This window comes from Ovis canadensis, chromosome 1 (genome assembly GCF_042477335.2).
Source record: "Ovis canadensis isolate MfBH-ARS-UI-01 breed Bighorn chromosome 1, ARS-UI_OviCan_v2, whole genome shotgun sequence".
NCBI lineage: Eukaryota > Metazoa > Chordata > Mammalia > Artiodactyla > Bovidae > Ovis > Ovis canadensis.
Genome location: NC_091245.1, coordinates 121,237,387 through 121,260,577, shown reverse-complemented (window position 1 = coordinate 121,260,577; position 23,191 = coordinate 121,237,387). Strand labels below are relative to the sequence as shown.

Genomic DNA, 23,191 nt, shown 5'->3' with positions numbered 1-23,191 from the left:
AAAGAGACAAAAATAGATATGGTCAATGACCTATGATAATGACGCAAAAAAAAAAAGTTCAGAGGCAAGAAACAATGTTGGAAAGCTGGATACCCACATGCAAAATAATGAACTTAAAGCAGATCTCAGACTTTACTAAAAAAACTAATACAAAATGGAAAACATAAAACTATAGAACTTTTAGGAGAAAATTATTGTGACATTTGGTGAAATAAAGATTTTTACTCATGACATTGGTTCTGGACTTCTTTAAAATTATAAAATTTCTTTGTGAAAGACAGTGTAAACAAAATGAAAAGACTAGCCACTGACTCTGAGGAAAAAAATTATAAGTCATATGCCTGAAAAATATACAGAACAAACTTTTGAAACCCCTCAAAGTTCAATAATAAGAATTAAAACGATGGGCAAGGGGCTTCCCTGATGGCCCACTGTCTAAGTCACTGCCCTAATAATACATCGCTGAATGGGGAACTAGATTCTACATGCTGCAACTAAGAGGTCACATGCCACTGCAACTTAAAAGATCCTGCATGCCACAACTAACACCTAGAGCGGCCAAATAAAGAAATAAAAATATATTTTTTAAAATGGGTAAAAGATTGAACAGACAATTCACCAAAGAAGCACATGAAGAAATGGGAAAACATGACTCAAACAACAGAACAAAGTAAATCTCCAGAAACTGACCCTAACAAAATGGAGATGTATGAATTACCTAAAAAAGAACAGAAAGTAATGGTAATACACAAATTCAATACGCTATATTGCGAGTGTGTGCACCAGGTCGCTTCAGGCATTTCTGACTCTGCAATCCCATGGATTGTAGCCAGCCAGGCTCCTCTGTCCATGGGATTCTCCAGGCAAAAATACTGGAGGGGGTTGCCATGTCCTTCTCCAGGGGATGTTCCTGACCCAGGGATTGAACACAGGTTTCTTATGTCTCCTGAATTTGCAGATGGGTTCTTTACTACTAATGCCACCTGGGAAGCCCCAATATGCTACAAGGGAATACAAATAGATAACTAAACAAATCAGGAAAACAATGCATGAACAAAATGAGAGTATTACCAGGGAGAAAGAAAATGGAAAAATGAGAGAAACAGAAATGACAGAGTTGAAGAATGTAACTAAATTCACTAGAGGAGGATCAACAACAAGCTCAATCAGGCAGAAAAAAGAAAGCAAATTCAAAAACTGCCATTTGAAATTACCAAGTCAAGAACAAAAGAAGAATGAAGAAAAGTAAAAAAATCCTAAGGGAACTTAGAGGATATTACTAAGATGACAAATATTTCCACTATGGGATTTTCAGAAGGAAAAGGGGGGAGTGGATGGAGAGCTTTGTAAGGCCGGACCCCGGGGGCCATGATGGGCCGTCCCTCCTCTCCCTCCAGCCAGCTGGGTAAGGAGCCTCCCAGATCCCGGGGACCAATGACAGCATACTTCACCAGCTAAAGCCGCTCCACCCCAGCCACGCAGAAGGACCTGTCAGCCTGCAACGCCTCGGCCTGGCGATCTATCTGAACCCCCATCCATCTAGTCTGACCACCCCTCACAACGAACGTATAAAAACCACCCCCAACAGGGTCCCAGCGCAGACTTCGGGTCCAGGAACCCCGCCCGGGGGCGCTTCGCCATTAAAAAGCCTGTTAGACACTCTTTCGGTGTCCTGGTCGTCTTTACCTAACAAGCTTATCTGAAAAAAAAAAGGGGGGGGGGCCAAAAACTTCTCAAATCTGAGGGAAAAAAAGAACATCCAGATTCAAGAAACTCAGGAACTTCAACTAGGATGGACCCAAAGAGGCCCAAATCAAGACACACTATAAACTACTTGTCAAAAGTGAGTTAATCTTGAAAGCTGCAAGAGTAACATGAACCATTACATAAAGGAGCTCCCATTAGATCAGTGGATTTCTCAACAGAAACATTGCCTGTCAGAAGGGAGTAGGATAAAAAGTGCTGAAAGAAAAAACCTGCAAACCAAGAATACTATATCCACCAAAACTGTCCACTACAACTGAAAGGGAAATAAAGACCTTCTCAGATAAAAAGTATAGAAGGTTATCACAAGGACTTTCTTACAAGACCTGCTAAATAAAGTCTTTCAAGTTGAAGTGAAAGACATTAGACAGCAACACACAGCATATGGTAATATAAAGATTGTCACAAATGTAAACATACAAACAAATACAGAAATCTGTAATATTGTACGGGCGGTACAAAATCACTTTTAATTTGAATATAGAATTTAAAAATAGAAGCATTAAAAGTTATTATGCTTTTATGGTATTTGTGACACTGATAACAAAGTGGGGGAAGGATGTAAAGGAACAGAATTTTTGTATGTGATTTAAGTTAAACTGTTCTCAGTGCAAGACAAATTTTGTAACTATGTTTCATGCAGTAATCATAAAAAACACAATGAAAAAACTCTATAAAAGATGCCCCTTAAAAAGGAGTTAAAGCATGTCACTACAAAAGAAAGAGCAACAACAACAATAAAGCACAAGAGAAAGCAGCCAAGAGAGAAAAAGAGTGAACAAATATTTGTAGGTCATACAGAAAAAAAATTATTAATGCTAGGAGTGAGTATTTTCCTATAAGTAACTACTTTAAATGTAAATGTTACAGTACTAAGGGGGAAGTTTATAGTAATTATCTACATTTAAAAAGATCTGAAATCAACAACCTAACTTTACACTTCAAAAAACTGAAAAATAACAACAAATTAAAGCCAAAGTTAATAGAGAAAGGAAATAATAAAGATTAGAGCAAAAATAAATGATACAGAGGAAAAAAAAGTAAGGTTTATTAAAGGGCATCAAAATCAACAAACCCTCACTGAGAATAACAAGAAAAAAGTAATATGATTCAACAAAAATCAGAAATAAAAGAGGAGATATTACACTTATACCACAGAAATAAAAAGGATCCTAAGAGACTATGAACACCACAATTGGAAGGACAGAAGAAATTAATAAATTTTTAGAAATATACAGCTTACCAAAATTAAAAGATAGATAAACATAGGGACAAACCAAATAAACCAACACTACACTAAGGAGACTGAATTAGTAACCAGAAACATCCGGAGAAAGGAAAGCTCAAACCAGATGCCTTGAGAACATTACGCATAATAAAAAATTTTTCTTCCAAGGAGTAAGCGTCTTTTAATTTCATGGCTGCAGTCACCTTCTGCAGTGATTTTGGAGCCCCTCCAAAATTAAGTCTGTCACTGTTTCCATTGCTTCCCCATCTATTTGCCATGAAGTGATGGGACCGGATACCATGATCTTCATTTTCTGAATGTTGAGTTTTAAGCCGACATTTTCACTCTCCTCCTTCACTGTCATCAAGAGGCTCTTCAGTACTTCTTCTATTTCTGCCATAAAGGTGGTGTCATCTACATATCTGAGGTTACTGATATTTCTCCTGGCAATCTTGATTCCAGCTTGTGCTTCGTCCAGCCATGTATGAATTCACTAATCCATGAAATTAAAAGACGCTTGATCCTTGGAGAAAAGTTATGAACAACCAAGACAGCATATTAAAAAGGACAGACATTACTTTCCCAACAAAGTTCTGTCTAATCAAAGCTATGGTTTTTCCAGTAGTCATGTATGGATATGAGAGTTGGACCATTAAGAAGGCTGAGCACCAAAGAATTGATGCTTTTGAACTGTGGGGCTGGAGAAGACTCTTGAGAGTCCCTTGGACTGCAAGGAGATAAAACCAGTCCATCCTAAAGGAAATCAGGCTTGAATATTCATTGGAAGGATTCATGCTGAAGCTGAAACTCCAATACTTTTGCCACCTGATACAAAGAACTGACTCACTGGAAAAGACCCTAATATTGGAAAAGACTGAAGGTGGGAGGAGAAGGGGACAACAGAGGATAAAATGGTTGGATGCCATCACTGACTCAATAGACATGAGTTTGAGTAAGCTCCAGGAGTTTGTGATGGACAAGGAAGCCTGGTGTGCTACAGTCCATGAGGTCACAAAGAGGAGACGTGACTGAGTGACTGAACTGAACTGATATTTAAAAATTTATACCTGTCCTCTCAAACTCTTCCAAAATACTGAAGAGGAGGGAATGTTTTCAAACTTATTCTATGAAAACAGCATGATCATGGTACCAAAATCCAGACAAAAATACTAAAAGAAAGTGAAACTACAGACCTGTATATTATGGATGAATACTGATACCAGACCACCTGACCTGCCTCTTAAGAAACCTGTATGCAGGTCAGGAAGCAACAGTTAGACCTGGAGATGGAACAACAGACTGGTTCCAAATAGGAAAAGGAGTACGTCAAGGCTGGATATTGTCACCCTGCTTATTTAACTTCTATGCAGAGTATATCATGAGAAATGCTGGGCTGGAAGAAGCACAAGATGGAATCAAGATTGCCAGGAGAAATATCAATAACCTCAGATATGCAGATGACACCACCCTTATGGCAGAAATTGAAGAAGAACTAAAGAGCCTCTTGATGAAAGTGAAAGAGGAGAGTGAAAAACTTGGCTTAAGCTCAACATTCAGAAAACAAAGATACGGCATCTGGTCCCATCACTTCATGGGAAATAGATGGGGAACCAGTGGAACAGGGGCTCACTTCATTTTTAGGGGCTCCAAAATCACTGCAGACAATGATTGCAGCCATGAAATTAAAAGACACTTACTCCTTGGAAGGAAAGTTATGACCAATCTAGACAGCATATTAAAAAGCAGAGACATTACTTTGTGAAAAAAGGTCCACCTAGTGAAGGCTATGGTTTTTCCAGTAGTCATGTGTGGATGTGAGAGTTGGACTATAAAGAAAGCTGACTGCAGAAGAATTGATGCTTTTGAACTGTGGTGTTGGAGAAGACTCTTGAGAGTGCCTTGGACTGCAAGGAGATCCAACCAGTTCATCCTAACAGAGATCAGTCCTGGGTGTTCATTGGAAGGACTGATGCTGAAGCTGAAACTCCAATACTTTGGCCACCTGATGCAAAGAACTGACTCACTGGGAAATACCCTGATGCTGGGAAAGACTGGAGGCAGATGGAGAAGGGGATGACAGAGGATGAGATGGTTGGATGGCATCACCAACTCAATGGGCATGAGTTGGGATAAACTCCAGGAGTTGGTAATGGACAGGGAGGTTGGCGTGCTGCGGTTCATGGGGTTACAAAGAGTTGGACACGACTGAGAGATTGAACTGAAATAAAAATCCTCGAGAAAATGCTAAAAAAAAAAAAAGAAAAGAAAACCTCTAAAACAGTACCAAACTAACAAGATTATTCATCTTGATCAAGTGGAACTTACTTCTGGAACCCAAGGATGGTTCAACATACACAAGTTATTCAATGTAATTTCATCATAATAAAAAAATGAACAAAGCCAGTGGAGGAGATGGAATTCCAGCTGAGCTATTTCAAATCCTAAAAGATGATACTGTTCAAGTGCTGAACTCAATATGTCAGAAAATCTGGAAAACCCAGCAGTAGCCAGAGGACTAGAAAATGTCAGTCTTCATTCCAATCCCAAAGAAAGGCAATGTCAAGAATGTTTAAACTACCGTACATTGGCCCTCATTTCACACGTTAGTAAGGTTATGCTCAAGATACTGCAAGCTAGGCTTCAGCAGTACATGAACCAAGAACTTTCACATGTAAAAGCAGGACTTAGGAAAAACAGAAGAACCAAAGATCAAATTGCCAACATTCACTGGATCATAGAGAAAGCAGGAAATTCCAGAAAAACATCTAGACCTGTTTCAATGATGAAGCTAAAGCCTTTGACTGTGTGGATCACAATAAATTTGAAAATCTTAAAATAATGGGAATATCAGGCCACTTTACCTGTCTCCTGAGAAACCTGTACGTGGTCAAGAAGCAAAAATTTAGAGCCTTGGTTCAAAATTGGGAAACAATTATGACAAGACGGTATACTGTCAACCTATTTATTTAAACTCATATAAAGAGTTCAGTTCAGTTGCTCAGTCTTTGCAACCCCATGAATCGCAGCAAGCCAGGCTTCCCTGCCCATCACCATCTCCCGGAGACAACCCAAACTCATGTCCATCAAGTCAGTGATGCCATCCAGCCATCTCATCCTCTGTCGTCCCCATCTCCTCCTGTGCCGAATCCCTCACAGCATCAGGGTCTTTTCCAATGAGTCAACTCTTCGCATTAGGTGGCCAAAGTATTGGAGTTTCAACTTAAGCATCAGTCCTTCCAATGAACACTCAGGACTGATCTCTTTTAGGATGGACTGGTTGGATCTCCTTGCAGTCCAAGGGACTCTCAAGAGTCTTCTCAAACATCACAGTTCAAAAGCATGAATTCTCTGGCACTCAGCTTTCTTCACAGTCCAACTTTCCCATACACATGACTACTGGAAAAACCATAGCCTTGACTAGACGGACCTTTGTTGGCAAAGTCATGTCGCTGCTTCTCAATATGCTATCTAGAGTGGTCATAACTTTTCTTTCAAGGAGCAAGCATCTTTTAATTTCATGGCTGGAATCACCATCTGCAATGATTCTGGAGCCCAAAAAAACAAAGTCTGTCACTGTTTCCACTGTTTCCCCATCTATTTGCCATGAAGTGATGGGACCAGATACCATGACCTTCGTTTTCTGAATGTTGAGCTGTAAGCCAACTTTTTCATTCTCCTCTTTCATTTTCATCATGAGGTTCTTTAGTTCTTCTTCACCCTCTGCCATAAGGGTGTTGTCATCTGCATATCTGAGGTTATTGATATTTCTCCCAGCAATCTTGATTCCAGCTTGTGCTTCTTCCAGTCCAGCGTTTCTCATGATGTATTCTGCATATAAGTTAAATAAGCAGGGTGACAATATACAGCCTTGACACACTCCTTTTCCTATTTGGAACCAGTCTGTTGTTCCATGTCTAGTTCTAACTGTTGCTTCCTGACCTGCATACAGGTTTCTCAAGAGGCAGGTCAGGTGGTCTGGTATTCCCATCTCTTTCAGATTTTTTAAACAGTTTATTGTGATCCACACAGTCAAAAGCTTTGGCATAGTCAATAAAGCAGAAATAGATGTTTTTCTGGAACTCTCTTGCTTTTTCAATGATCCAGCAGATGTTGGCAATTTGATCTCTCGTTCCTCTGCCTTTTCTAAAAACAGCTTGCACATCTGGAAGTTCACAGTTCACGTATTGCTGAAGCCTGGCTTGGAGAATTTTGAGCATTACTTTACAAGTGTGTGAGATGAGTTCAATTGTGTGGTAGTTTGAGCATTCTTTGGCATTGCCTTTCTTTGGGATTGGAATGAAAACGGACCTTTTCCAGTCCTGTGGGCACTGCTGAGTTTTTCAAATTTGCTGGCATATTGAGTGCAGCACTTTCACAGCATCATCATTTAGGATTTGAAACAGCTCCACTGGAATTCCATCACCTCCACTAGCTTTGTTCCTAGTGATGCTTTCTAAGGCCCACTTGACTTCACATTTCAGGGTGTCTGGCTCTAGGTGAGTGATCACACCACCATGATTATCTGGGTCGTGAAGATCTTTTTTGTACTGATCTGTGTGTTCTTGCCACCTCTTCTTAATATCTTCTGCTTCTGTTATGTCCATACCATTTCTGTCCTTTATCAAGCCCATCTTTGCATGAAATGTTCCCTTGGTATCTCTAATTTTATTGAAGCCATCTCTAATCTTTCCCATTCTGTTGTTTTCCTCTATTTCTTTGCATTGATCACTGAGGAAGGCTTTCTTATCTCTTCTTGCTATTCTTTGGAACTCTGCATTTCAGATGCTTATATCTTTCCTTTTTTCCTTTGCTTTTTGCTTCTCTCCTTTTCACAGCTATTTGTAAGGCCTCCCCAGACAGCCATTTGCTTTTTTGCATTTCTCTTCCATGAGGATGGTCTTGATCCCTGCCTCCTGTACAATGTCATGAACCTCCGTCCATAGTTCATCAGGCACTCTGTCTATCAGATCTAGTCCCTTAAATCTATTTCTCACTTCCACTGTATAACCATAAGGGATTTGATTTAGGTCATACCTGAATGGTCTACTGGTTTTCCCTACTTTCTTCAATGTAAGTCTGAGTGTGGCAATAAGGAACTCATGATCTGAGCCACAGTCAGCTCCTGGTCTTGTTTTTGTTGACTGTATAGAGCTTCTGCATCTTTGGCTGCAAAGAATACAATCAGTCTGATTTTGGTGTTGACCATCTGGTGATATCCACGTGTGGAGTTTTCTCTTGTGTTGTTGGAAGAGGGTGTTTGCTATGACCAGTGCATTCTCTTGACAAAATTCTATTAGCCTTTGCCCTGCTTCATTCTGTACTCCAAGGCCAAATTTGCCTGTTACTCCAAGTGTTTCTTGACTTCCTACTTTTGCATTCCAGTCCCCTTTAATTGAAAAGGACATCTTATTTGGGTGTTAGTTCTAAAAGGTCTAGTATGTCTTCATAGAACCGTTCAACTTCAGCTTAGTCAGCATTACTGGTTGGGGCATAGACTTGGATTACCATGATAGTGAATGGTTTGCCTTGGAAATGAACAGAGATCATTCTGTTGCTTTTGAGATTGCATCAAAGTACTGCATTTCGGACTCTCTTGTTGACTGTGATGGCTACTCCATTTCTTCTAAGGGATTCCTGCCCATAGTAGTAGATATAATGGTCATCTGAGTTAAATTCACCCATTCCCATCCATTTCAGTTCACTGATTCCTAGAATGTCGACGTTCACTCTTGCCATCTCCTGTTAGACCACTTCCAATTTGCCTTGATTCATGGACCTGACATTCCAGGTTCCTATGCAATCTTGCTCTTCACAGCATCACACCTTCCTTCTATCACCAGTCACATCCACAACTGGGTATTCTTTTTGCTTTGGCTCCATCCCTTCATTCTTTCTGGAATAATTTCTCCACTGATCTCCAATAGCATATTGGGCATCTACCAACCCAGGGAGTTCCCCTTCAGTATCCTATCATTTTGCCTTTTCATACTGTTCATCAGGTTCTCAAGGCAAGAATACTGAAGTGGTTTGCCATTCCCTTGTCCAGTGGACCACATTCTGTCATATAAAGAATGTATCATGCTAAATGCTGAGCTGGATGAATCACAAGGTGGAATCAAGATTGCCGGGAGAAACATCAATAACCTCAGATATGAAGATGATGTCACTCTAGCAGCAGAAAGTAAAGAGAAGTAAAGAGCCTCTGGATGATGGTGAATGTGGAGAGTGAAAAAGCTGGCTTAAACTCTACATTCAAAAAACTAAATAAGATTATGGTATCCAGTCCTATCACTTCATGGCAAACAGAAGGGTAAAAAGTGGAAATATTAACAGATTTCATTTTCCTGGGCTCCAAAATCACTGTGTACAGTGATTGTAGCCATGGTAATGATAACCCTGTATGTGAGACAGCAAAAGAGACACAGATGTATAGAACAGTCTTTTGGACTCTGTGGGAGAGGGAGAGCTCAGAATGATTTGGGAGAATGGCACTGAAACATGTATAATATCATATATGAAACAAATAGCCAGTCCAGGTTCGATGCATGATACTGGATGCTCGGGGCTGTTGCACTGAGACGACCCAGAGGGATGGTACGGGGAAGGAGGAGGGAGGGGGGTTCAGGATGGAGAACACGTGTATACCTGTGGCAGATTCATGCTGATGTATGGTAAAACCAGTACAATATTGTAAATTAATTAACCTCCAATGAAAATGAATAAATTTATATTAAAAAAATAATAAATAAAAGATGATTACTCCTTGAAAGGAAAGCTATGACAAACCTAGGCAGTGTATTAGAAAGCAAAGATCGACAAAGGTACATATAATCAAAAATATTGTTTTTCCAGGAGTCACATACGTATGTGAGCGCTGGAGCATAATGAAGGTTGAGCACCAAAGAACTGAATGCTGGTGGTGCTGGAAAAGACTCTTGAGAGTCCCTTGGGATGCAAAGAGATCAAACCAGCCAGTCCTAAAGGAAATCAATCCTGAATATTCCCTGGAAGATAAGATGCTGGAGCTGAAGCTCCAATACTTTGGCCACCTGAAGAGCACACTCACTGGAAAACATTCTGATACTGGGAAAGATTGAAGGCAAGATGAGAAGGGCGCGGCAGAGGATGAGATAGTTATACAGCATCACCGAATCAATGGACAGGGGTCCATTTGAGAAAATTTAGGAAATAGTGATTTTGAGAAAACTCTGGAAAATAGTGAAGGACAGACAAGCCTGCTAAGTCACTCCAGTCGTGTCTGACTCTGTGCGACCCCATAGACGGCAGCCCACCAGGCTCCCCCATCCCTGGGATTCTCCAGGCAAGAACACTGGAGTGGGTTGCCATTTCCTTCTCCAATGCATGAAAGTGAAAAGTGAAAGGGAAGTCGCTCAGTTGTGTCCGACCCTTAGCATGGACTGCAGACTACCAGGCTTCTCCATCCATGGGATTTTCCAGGCAAGAGTACTGGAGTCGGGTGCCATTGCCTTCTATCCATGGGGTCACAAACAGTTAGACAGGACTTAGCGCCTGAACAAGAGCAAAACAAGATCTAAATGCAAAAGACAAAACAATAATCTTTCTAAAAGATAATCTAAACCAGAAGAATGTCTCCATAACCTTCAGAAAGGAAAAGACTTTTTTGAGCAGGATAGAGAAAGCAGGTAAAAATTTAAAAAAAAAAAAAAAAAGAAAAAAAAAGACCAATACATTAAGACAACACAGAGAACTTTTGTTCATGAAAAGACACCATTAGGAGAGTGAAAATACAACCACACAGTTGGAAGAGATAGTTTCACATGCTGAAGATAAAAGAAATTCCTATAAATCAATAGTAATAATGAAATCAAATGGATAACCTAATAGAAAGATTAGGAAAGAATTCTGAATAGGCACTTGACAAAACAGCGTATCTAAATAACCAGTGAACTATGCAGTAACCTCAGCAGTAACAACAGTAAAAGACATTTAAATAAGCCTGTTCAGAATTAGAGATTAATCATATATCCTGTTGGCAAAGATGAGAAGCAAAAGGAATTCTTATTATATGCTATTGGCAGGAATGCAGGCTGTTACACTTTGGGAAATTATCTGGCACTATCTCTAAAATAAACAAATACATATCCTATGACAGAAAAAGTTTACTTCTAAACATAAATATACTGAAAGTCATGTAAAGTATGTTCTCCAAATTGGAAATCAAGTTTAAAATTTTCATCAGCAGTAGAACAGCTGTGGTTTATTCACACAATCGAACACTAAAAAGCAGTGAAAATAAACACACTTTAGTGGTACCCAACATGGATGAGTTTCACAAATGTAAGGTAAGACTTTGTTCAGCAAACGATAACAAATTTAAAAATAAACAAAAGACCATTTAATATGACTCACTGCATATAATGTTCAAAAACAAGAAAAACTAAAGTGGTTGGAAAAGTACGATGATGGAAATCAGGATAAAGCAGTTTCGGGGGAAGTCCTTAATGCCTTACATTTCTTGATCTTTGTGGCTGTTACATGAACAAATTCACTTTGTGATAATTTACTGAGATATACTCAGTGTTTTGTACTTTTCCTTTATGTTTTGTACTTCAATGGGGGAAAAAAGTTTAATGCTAGATGGAACAAGAAGGTCTTAACATATATCTAATCAGAATTCAAAAATAAAAAATACAGAGACTGGTAAAAAACTAAAAACTTATTATCTATAAATTTCCCTCATTTTTCAAGATTCCAATTTCTCATACTAAGAACACATATAAATTCCAAGAAAAATCAAAAGGAAATCCATACCTCGACACACTGTTGTAACATCAATGAAGGAAAAAAAAAAAAAAACACAAAGAAAAACAGAATTAAATTCAGTTAAGGAAGAGATAACAAATACAAAGGAATCACAATTAAACTGTTGATTGACTGTTCAACTTCAAAAGTCAAGTCAGAATATAGTGAAATATCACCTGAAATAGAGTAACTGTCAAACTAGAAGCCTGTATCTAGTAAGACTACCTCTGAAGAACTGACATAAAAAAGATATTTTCTAGAAAAGGATGAAAAGGGAAGAAGTAGATGATATAAAAGGAAAATAGGACTAAAGTTGTTTTATATCAGCAAACTCTGACTTAAAGGAGCTGGTAAAGAATGTACTTTAGCTCTGGAGCACTAGCCCGATGGCATCTGGCTGCAAAATTGGCCCATCCATCCACAACAGTAACCTGGCCAGTTTAGGGGCTGAGTACCTACCTCCAGATGTTGGACTGTGAGGCTGATTATCTGCACCTGGATGTAATAAATGGGTATTTTGTTCCCAACATCACCTTTGGTCCCCCTGTGGCAGAAAGCCTCCAAAAGCAGCTAGGCCAGGACCCTTCCTTTGACATGCACATGATGGTGTCCAGGTCAGAAGAGTGGGTAAAACCAATGGCCGCAGCAGGAGCCAGTCAACATCTGGAGGCTTTCATCTAGAGGCTACTGACAACCCAGGAGTAGCCAGACATTCGAGAAACCAGCAACTACAGGTGAGTATTTGACACCATGGGCTAATCAATCAGATAGATACAGCCTTGGTTATGACAGTGAAACATGGGCTTGTAGGGCAGAAACTCATGAAAGATATGACGCGAAAGGTTCACTGGTTGAGGACCCAGTTCCCATCTTTGGACACTGAGGTTGATGGTGGAGTAGGTCCAGACACCATCCATAAATGTGCAGAGGCAGGAGCTAACACAATTGTGTCTGGCAGTGCCATTATGAAGAGTGAAGACCCCAGATCTATGATCAACCTGTTAAGGACTGTTTGCTCAGATGCTCAGAAGCTGCTCAGAAATGTTTTCTTGATCGATGAAATCACAAGGAACCCAGTGTTCCTGCTTATGAGATCTTTACTAGAGGACAAGAATACTGATCACCAAATCACACCACAGTTGAGGCAATGCTGCTTTTCTGAGAAATTAGTCATTCCAGTGACTAAAATCCATCATGAAGAGTGTTCCAAGAAGCTAGAAACTGTTGTGTATAACTACATTTTTAGTGATGGAATTGAAAGATTAGTGTGGTAAAATGCCATTTTTACTGAGAGACTTGATTTTTATAGAGAGTAAAAATATGGATGTATTAAGGTTATAAGCAGAAAAAAGTATCTTAATGCCTAAAGAAGGCATGTGAGCTACTACAAAAAAAATTTTTTTTTTAATTTATAAAAAGAATTGTCTTCAGTTTCTTGGCTGTTTTCTGAAAGCAAAGGAAGTTCTTCTGTTTTTCCTGTTTCATGTCATTTTTGATTTGTGTACGTGTGTGATAACTAAGTTTGTATCTGACTAGGAATAGCATACTTACTCTCCTAGCTTCAGAAACATTTATTTTTTACTTTGCACCTTGTATTTGATACATTTAAAACAAACTGTATAATGGGAAAAAAGAAAAAAAGAATGTGCTTGAGGTACCAACTGACCCCACACAGAAAACCTGTAACAGAAAAGGCAAAAGTGCAAGCAAAAATGTAGGTAAATCTAATAATAATAGTAAAGACTAATAAAACAATAATAATATTTTTGATTCAGAAGAAGACAGACTATAACTACACTCTGAGTTTAGACAAGGGATGGAAAGATTATAATGAGCTAAGGTACACATTCAGGAGAAAGGCAAAGGTGCTTATTGACTTTAGACTTTGTTAACTACTCCTGTAAAATACGAATGTCTATCTTCCTTGCAATAGCAGAAACAAAATGGGCCAAATGCAAAACCTTCAAGAAATTCAAAAGAATGTCAAAAACAGGATGGGGAAATCAATAATAGAAAATATTTTCCAATAAAAAACTTACAATAAGATATATAAATAGATCCAAATATATCAGCACTCACAATAAACATAAATTGACTGAAATCTCCAATTAAAAGCCAAATTTGTGAGAAACAGATTTTAAAAAATCCAGCTATAGAATACTATTTTTGTAAGGATGTATCATAACATGAGGGTACAGAAAAACTGAAATTCAAGTAGTGAAAAAAATATACCATGTCAGCACCATATGGGAAAACAATGAATCATTTGATACAAAGAAATGAAATGACAAGATTATAAAAGAGCTTTTTGAAGAACAAGGAGTTTTTCTGAACCAAAGCAGTATAACTAAGTCTCAGATTCATTTCACCTCATTTTAATTCAGCTCAGGGCTTGAGCTTATTAATAACCTTTAGAAATCAGATTCTTTAAGTGTACTAGCATCTCTTCTGACATTTTGATAACCATGCCAGCAATGACATCATATAAAAGTGAGAAAGTGGTAATGAGATTAAAGCCTAGTATAGAGCCCTATAGCACAATAAAGAAGCATCTTTAAAGTCTGATATCTGTTTTCTTATAGTTGCTCAAGGAATTACAAACCCCATTACTATTATTCACATCTTATTCCTTAACTTTATTCACAATCCTATCAAGGTACATTTTCTCAATATAGATATTTTGTCAATAATACCTTATTTATGCATGAATATGTACATACACACACCTATCTACACATACATACACACTTATACAAAGCATATGCACATATATATATCATATAGATAAATCACAGTAATACTGTACCTCATAGGTAGTTCCATAATGGCATGTAAATTGGCACTGTCTGTTAGTTTCTGCATCTTGCTCAACATTGGTATAAAATATTACTCCATCTCCAGAGCAGGATACAATCTGCTTATCATTTGTGCATGGTAAGAACTTTGCACTAAATATATTTGCTCGGTGCCCTGAACGAATTGTTGTCAAAACCTAAAACACAGAGAGGAGTTTTTAGTAATTTATTGCTAAATTACTAAAGAGTAAATTTATTACTAATTACTAAATTACTAAGAGTAATTTTTAGTAATTTATTATTTCCTAAAAAGAAGCATTCGAATTCAAACTTAATATAATCCTAGCCAGGAATAAATTCTCATTAACACTCTCAGCTCAAATGAAAAATTATCATTTGAGTCCAAGCTATTGGCTTGGCTAAAAAGTTTGTTCAAGTTTTTGCATAACATGGAAAATCCCAAATGAACTTTTTGGTTAACCCAATATCATAATTAGAAAAAAAAATCAGAATCTCACATACTTTATTTCCCTCTGAGAGGTAAAGAAGATTAAGAATATCAACAGACATTAGTGCTGAAACGGAGTCCCCCTAAAACTAAGTTCCTCTGCAGAGTTTATGATTAACTTCTCTAACCAATTTTTATTTCCTGTCTAGTCCAATATCTGTTTCTCTCATGACTGAGGAGAGTAAAAGAAAATGGGACCGAGACCAAGCAGGAACCTGTGAGGCCATCCCAGGCATAAAAGTTTTTCAGTGTCTTCGGTCTCTTGTTTGTAGGAAAACGGCTTTCAGCCTCATAGACCTTCCCTGAGTTCCAAAAGGCAGATTCAGTTACTAATTAGGAGACTAAGGAAATGTAGAAAGGGCAAGGGAACTTGGTTCTGGTTCTTTGCAGGGGAGGAGAAGGGGTTGTGAATAACAGTTTGATATACATCTCTGAGTTCTACAAGAACTTAAGGCCCCTAGCCAGAAGGAGGAGGGTAACTTTAGGCTGAGCATGTGGACCGCAGGCTGGAGATTCCTAGAACAATGTTACCTTACCACCAGCCAACCAGCAGGGGTTACACACCTGGTAGCCCTCCCCTCAAATTCTGTTTGTAAAAATTTCTTTCCTGAAAACCAAGGAGAGTTTGGGTCTCTTAAGCAGGAGCCTGCCTGTTCCTTTTGCATGATCCTTGCAATAAACCTTGCTCTGCTCCAAATTCTAAAATTTTTGTTTGTCTGGCCTCATTGTGCATCAGGCACACAAATGGGTTCAACGGCAGTGCCATGAGAATTAAATATGTGTATTTCTACCTATTTGGTATATGTGGACTCATTCATAAACTCAAAATAAATATGAAAAGATTATCTTGATTGACTTTTGAAATTGTTTCCTAAATGATTATCAAGTCATTCCCTTTCAGGATGAAAAAATAAAAACAAACTAAATCTTAAATAATCATAAAAGTAAAGTAATAAAATGGTACAGAAGTTCCTACTTCTGTAAAGAACAAAGAAGTTCCTACACCTAAATCCTTAATAATTTAAAAGATCAGAATTCCTGTGACAGAAGTATGGTTTAAAATAAACATTGCAATATTTTTAACAAACATAGCAGATAAAAGATCAAATTCCCCTACAGTGCTTAAAAATTGAGAGGGAAAAAAAAAAAAAAGGGCAAAAGATCTGAATATAGTCCAAGATAAACAAATGGGCCTTAAAATTTTGAAAAAGCATCAACTTCATATAGGAAATGCAAATTGAAACTACATTAAGATCACCAATTTCCACTTTTTAGATTAGCAAAAATCAAAAGCTTGACAACATACTATATAAGTGAGTGTGGTGGGGAGAGGGACACCAGGCTCTTTAAACAGTTCTGGTGGGATGCCAAATGGTGCAAACCAATAGAAAGGAATTTAGCAATCCCTCACAAAACTACATATGCATTAAATCTTTGATCAAGCAAGTCTATTTCTAAGAATTTACTCTGAAGGTATACATCCAACAATATTAAAAAAAAAAAAGCAGTTATTTACTGAGTCCTTCATAATACAAAAAAAACACAGGAGACTGGCTGAATAAATTCCAGTACATCCCCACAATGTATATACAATGGAGATTTAGCACAATGGAAATATCTGTTGTGGTTTTTTATTTTAAAAATGTGCTTTAAAAAAAGGGAGAGTATGTCAAAACAGAAACACAAAGTTTCTTTAGTTCACTTTAAATGTCTTACTGAACAAAATTAACATACTACTGTGAATCAACTATACTCCAATAAAATTATTTTAATAAATAAAAGAACAACAAAAAATGTCTTACTGAACAAACTGGAGCAATTTGAGCATCCAAAAGATTATCAGTGATAGATTATAATTTATTAAATAAAAATCTATAATCCCACGTAATTTTTTCAAAATGATGGCAAAGACAAAGGAAATGCTCATATTTAACAAATAATGTCAATTAGTAAATGTGGAAGAAATGATAGAATTAAAAACCACTATTTGTAATGACATTATAACAACTGATTAAGGCAAGAATCAATGAATATTGAAACCACTTTATGAAAGATTGTTATGAAAAAGAATATTTACACAATCTCAACACACTACTCCATAGATAGCTTATAATCACAAAGGATAAATGTACCCTCACAATGGAAAGATCAAATGTAACATCACCAGTCAGGGAACAAATTAATATCATGTACCACAACATCATCCATAGAAAATTCTTAGCAAAAATAATTTTAATCAACTCATGAAGAAACAATAAGACAAATCCAAATGGAGGGACATTCTGTGAAATGACTTGATAGTCAATATAACAATAAAACAACATATCAAAGTCATGAAAGACCAAGAAGTTGCATAAACTATTCTCAAGCAAATAAAGGAAATATGACAACTAAATGAAATGTGTGATGCTGCACTGGGGGCTAGATTAAGAGAGGCATGGCAGTGCTAAAGAACATTACTGAAACAAAAGGAAAAATTTGAATATATACAGGTATATATGTACATGTACTATGTGTGGATATATGTAATATACTATAGATATATTGTAATATATATATAATATGCTGGTTTAGTCACTAAGCCGTGTCCAACTCTTGCGACCCCATGGACTGTAGCCTGCCAGGCTCCTCTGTCCATAAGATTCTCCAGGCAAGGATACTGCAGTGGCTTGCCATTTCCTTCTCCAGGGGATCTTCCCAACCCAGGAATCAAGCCCAGGTCTCCTGCACTGCAGGCAGATTCTTTCCCAATTGAGCTGTAAGGGAAGCTATATAATATACTACAGATACTATGTATACTATAGATATGGCAGGCATATACTAGGATATGCCTGCATAACACTGAAGAGAGGATGTTACATTCAACAATCACTGCAGTTACCCCCAATGGTTAACCCTGAGGGGAACTTAGAACAGCGATAAATAGGCTGCCAGTCATCAAGCCATCAGTCTCTGCAGACACCCCCAGTGGTGTACGCTGAGGGGATTCAGGATGGAGAAAAAAAGGACCTTAGATATTACATAGTTAAGGGACAGAACAAAGGAACAATTTCATTAAGCCCAGATTCCAGTATCTTCCCCAAGAAAAGATAAAATTTATTCTCCTAAATTTATCAACTTGAGATGTCTGGGTTTTCTTAAATTAGCACTAATCTTTTGATGTTCTGATTACCTGGAGTTTTGTGGATTGTTTTTTTTCTTTTGCAGAAACTCTTATACTTAACCTGGCTCGCCTTTACCTCTTCAGAACAGTTCCTCAGAGCTATCTGAGAGGCTGTCTCCCTGGCTTAAGTCCTCAGTATGACTACTGAATAAAAAACAATTCTCAACATTTAGGATGTGCATTTTTTTTAGTTGATAGTATAAAATCATATATATTATATATATAGCATACAGGCAATTCTCATTACTACTAGTACTTATGTTCTATAAAGTCACCACTAAAGCTGAAACTCCAGTACTTTGGCCACCTCATGAGAAGAGTTGACTCATTGGAAAAGACTCTGATGCTGGGAGGGATTGGGGGCAGGAGGAGAAAGGGACGACAGAGGATGAGATGGCTGGATGGCATCACTGACTCGATGGACGTGAGTCTGAGTGAACTCCGGGAGTTGGTGATAGACAGGGAGGCCTGGCGTGCTGCGATTCATGGGGTTGCAAAGAGTTGGACATGACTGAGCGACTGAACTGAACTGAAGATTACATTGTTTTTTAATCAATAAGTTGTGTCTGACTCTTTTGTGACTCCATGGACTATAGCCCACTGGGCTCCTCTGTCCAAAGGATTTCCCAGGCAAAAATACTGGAGTGGGCTGCCGTTTCCTTCTCCAAGGGATCTCCCCAACCCAGTTATCGACCTAAGACTCCTGAATTGGCAGTGGATTCTTCACCACTGAGCCACCACGAAAGCCTAGCACTGCCTTAGCAAGTGCTGTATCCATTAGCAACTGCTCCTATGGAAGTGCAGGGTTAGGTTTCTGTGAGGCTCTGGTCACAAACGTTTCATTAACAAATCAGTAAGTAACTCTGCTGTATGTGTTTGTTTAAAGACACTTTATTTAATACATATTGTTGATTCATTAACAATGAACTTAGGGGAAAGAGTACTATAATTCATATCTAACTATTCACTGGAAGGACTGATGCTGAAGGGGAAGCTACAATACTTCAGCCACTTGATGTAACGAGTTATTAGAAAAGACCTTGAGGCTGAGAAAGACTGAAGGCAAAACGAAAAGGGAGTGGCAGAGAATGAGATTGTGTCACTGACTCAATGAACATGAATCTGAGAGAATTACAGGAGATAATGAAGAACAGGCAAGCCTGGTGGGCTGTAGTCCACGGGGTCACAGAGTTGGACACGACTACTGACTGGACAACAAACAGTAACAAATGAAGCTCATCTAACATATTTTATCTACAAAGTACATTCCAGGTTTCTTATACTTAGGAAGACTAGACAGTACTCAGCAAGATAACTGGGGACCCTTTTAACCACTGAAGTCATGAACAAAAAGCACAAAAATGCAAAACGTGTGACATTCAACATATCACAGAAAGGATGCATATGCTTACAGTATTCAATGTGAAACAAAAAGTATCGAGCAGCACCCTGTTTGATCTCATCTGAGAAACGTGTATTGATGTATGAGTTAGGCAATTCAAATTTTTTGCCACTCTGTACATGTGAATGGTCATCAATGACCAGAAAAGCACTGAAAGTTGTTGATATGGAAGGGTAAAAATAAATTTAATGAATTGATAAATTTGCAAACATAGAATCTGTAAGTAAAGAGGATCAACTCAATATTCAATATTACACATCCTGACCATGGTAACTGCATTACAGTTATACAAGATAATGTTCTTGTTCTTAGTAGACAGATGTCAGAGCGTTCACGAAATGCATGACACCTCCAAACTGTTCTGAAATACTTTTTTCAAGTCTATTTGTGGATGTTGATTGTATTACCTTTTCAACTTATTGATCAGTTTTCAAATTAAAAAAAAAATTTAGGAACAACTTTATTTTTGGTTTGGTTTCAAGTAACTACTTACAATATAAGACTAACTGATAAATTCATTAACTGACAGTAAGACACCAAGCCAGAACACAGATATATATTAGCAGTTAATTACCTTTACAACTGAAATGAAGTAAATACTTAAATTTAAATACTTAAGTATTACAAGACACTTCATCTAAGTCCTGGGGTCACAAACAAAACAAGGGTGTGCTGAGTACCACACAGTACTCCACTGTAAGTCTTATCTGCTGTTGATCAGTCACTCAGTCCTGTCCTACTCTCTGCAGGACCCCAGGCTTCCCTGGCCATTGATGCACGTCAGATCAGTTCAGTCGCTCAGTCGTGTCCGACTCTTTGCGACCCCATGAAATCGCAGCACGCCAGGCCTCCCTGTCTATCACCAACTCCCGGAGTTCACTCAGACTCACATCCATCGAGTCCATGATGCCATCCAGCCATCTCATCCTCTGTCGTCCCCTTCTCCTCCTGCCCCCAATCCCTCCCAGCATCAAAGTATTTTCCAATGAGTCAACTCTTCGCATGAGGTGGCCAAAGTACTGGAGTTTCACCTTCAGCATCATTCCCTCCAAAGAAATCCCAGGGCTGATCTCTTTCAGAATGGACTGGTTGGATCGCCTTGCAGTCCAAGGGATTCTCAAGAGTCTTCTCCAACACCACAGTTCAAAAGCATCAGTTCTTTGGCGTTCAGCTTTCCTCACAGTCCAACTTTCACATCCATACATGACCACTGGAAAAACCATAGCCTTGCCTAGACGGACCTTTGTTGGCAAAGTCATGTCTCTGCTTTTGAATATGCTATCTAGGTTGGTCATAACTTCTCTTCCAAGGAGTAAGTGTCTTTTAATTTCATGGCTGCAGTCACCATCTGCAGTACTTTTGGAGCCCAAAAAGATAAAGTCTGACACTGCTTCCACTATTTCTCCATGTATTTCCCATGAAGTGATGGGACCAGATGCCATGATCTTCGTTTTCTGAAAGTACATTTAATTAGGGTCAAATAAAAAGAGAGGAGAGTCTTTGTACCTACATTAACCAAAGCCAATGGACAATAAAAATTGTAAAACATGTTAAACTTTTTCATTCCTCTCTCCAAGTATAAGACACTGAGATCTGCTCAATTAAAGTATAAGAAATAACATAGAGAATAATTAATCTAAAGCTTTTAAACAAGACAGAATCATAGACTTTAATGTCAACATATATTTCAGCATAATTTACCAAGTAGCATGTATTTCAGCATGGTTTACCAAGTAGTTAAGTACATATAAGTACACGCAATGTATGCTAGGTCTTTCACAGTTTTAATCTGGTAGGTCTTTGACTTTAGTCACCTTCAGCAGACATTATTAACAATTTGATTTATCTCCATTCGACAGGTTTATTAGTGCTAGTTGCTCAGTCATGCCCAGCTCTTTGCGACCCCAGGGACTACAGTCCACCAGGCTCCTCTGTCCATAAAATTTTCCAGGCAAGGATACTGAAATGGGTTGCCATTTCCTTCTCCAGGGGATCTTCCCAACCCAGGGATCGAACCTGGGTCTCCTGCACTGCGGGCAGATTCTCTACCGACTGAGCTACAAGGGAAGCCCAATGCATAGCTTCAAAAACAAAAGCAGGAATCTTATTAAATACACTAATATGAGTTGGCAAATCACACATATCACTCAAAAATGGAAAGAAATTTCTTTATTAATCAGAGTAACTATTAAAGTAATTAGTAAAAACTGAAGTCCTTTCCACTGAACAAATCTGTTCTCTCTGAAAAAATCTCATTTCAGATGTCCCACTCCAAATTTATACCCTCTCTATTACTCCACACCTTAATAACATCCCTATCCACCCACACCTAGTTGATCACTATCCACCACAACTTGATCACCTAGTTTATCAAGTCAAAAACTAACATTTCTCACTCCTTAATCCACTATATAAGAAAGTGGAAATACTAACAAAGGTAATGCCAAAGAAAGCTCAAACTACCTCACAACTGCACTCATCTCACACGTTAGCCAAGTAATGCTCAAAATTCTCCAAGCCACGCCTCAACAATACAGGAACTGTGAACTTCCAGATGTTCAAGCTGTTTTTAGAAAAGGCAGAGGAACCAGAGATCAAATTGCCAACATCTGCTGGATCATTGAAAAAGCAAGAGAGTTCCAGAATAACATCTATTTCTACTTTATTGACTATGCCAAAGCCTTTGACTGTGTGGATCACAATAAACTGTGGAAAATTCTGAAAGAGATGGGAATACCAGACCACCTGACCTGCCTCTTGAGAAACCTGTATGCAGGTCAGGAAGCAACAGTTAGAACTGGACATGGAACAACAGACTGGTTCCAAATAGGAAAAGAAGTACGTCAAGGCTGTCTATAGTCGTCACCCTGCTTATTTAACTTATACACAGAGTACATCACGAGGAACGCTGGACTGGATGAAGCACAAGCTGGAATCAAGATTGCTGGGAGAAATATCAATAACCTCAGATATGCTGATGACACCACCATTATAGAAGAAAGTGAAGAAAAACTAAAGAACCTCCTGATGAAAGTGAAAGAGGAGAGTGAAAAAGTTGGCTTAAACCTCAACATTCAGAAAACGAAGATCATGGCATCCGATCCCATCACTTCATGGCAAATAGATGGAGAAGCAGTGGAAAGAGTGGCAGATTTTATTTTTCTGGGCTCCAAAATCACCGCAGATGGTGACTGCAGCCATGAAATTAAAAGACGCTTACTCCTTGGGAGAAAAGTTATTAATAACCTAGTTGCTGCTGCTGCTGCTAAGTCACTTCAGTCGTGTCCGACTCTGTGCGACCCCAGAGACGGCAGCCCACCAGGCTTCCCTGTCCCTGGGATTCTCCAGGTAAGAACATTGGAGTGGGTTGCCATGTCCTTCTCCAAAGCGTGAAAACGAAAAGTGAAAGTGAAGCTGCTCAATCACACCTGACCCTCAGCGACCCCCTGGCCTGCAGCCTTCCAGGCTCCTCTGTCCATGGGATTTTCCAGGCAAGGGTACTGGAGTGGGGTGCCATTGCCTTCTCCGATTAATAACCTAGACAGCA

At 38.5% G+C, this 23,191-nt stretch overlaps 1 protein-coding gene and 1 pseudogene across 29 annotated transcripts in view; one reads left to right on the top strand and one right to left on the bottom strand.

Moving 5' to 3' along the window:
* Positions 1 to 23,191, bottom strand: part of DCAF6 (DDB1 and CUL4 associated factor 6) — a 185,403-nt gene that overhangs the window by 101,008 nt on the left and 61,204 nt on the right. For 23 of the 29 annotated variants that reach the window (XM_069548651.1, XM_069548629.1, XM_069548539.1 and 20 more), the window contains one exon: positions 14,583 to 14,768. The exons of the other annotated variants lie outside the window; for them this stretch is intronic. Coding sequence is in view for 10 of the 23 variants with exons in the window: in XM_069548498.1 (XP_069404599.1) it covers positions 14,583 to 14,768 (186 nt within the window). In the remaining 13 variants the exon portion in view is untranslated. The remainder of the gene's footprint in view (positions 1 to 14,582; positions 14,769 to 23,191) is intronic. 29 annotated transcript variants of the gene reach the window in all.
* On the top strand, positions 12,163 to 13,050 carry LOC138429205 (ribulose-phosphate 3-epimerase-like; annotated as a pseudogene).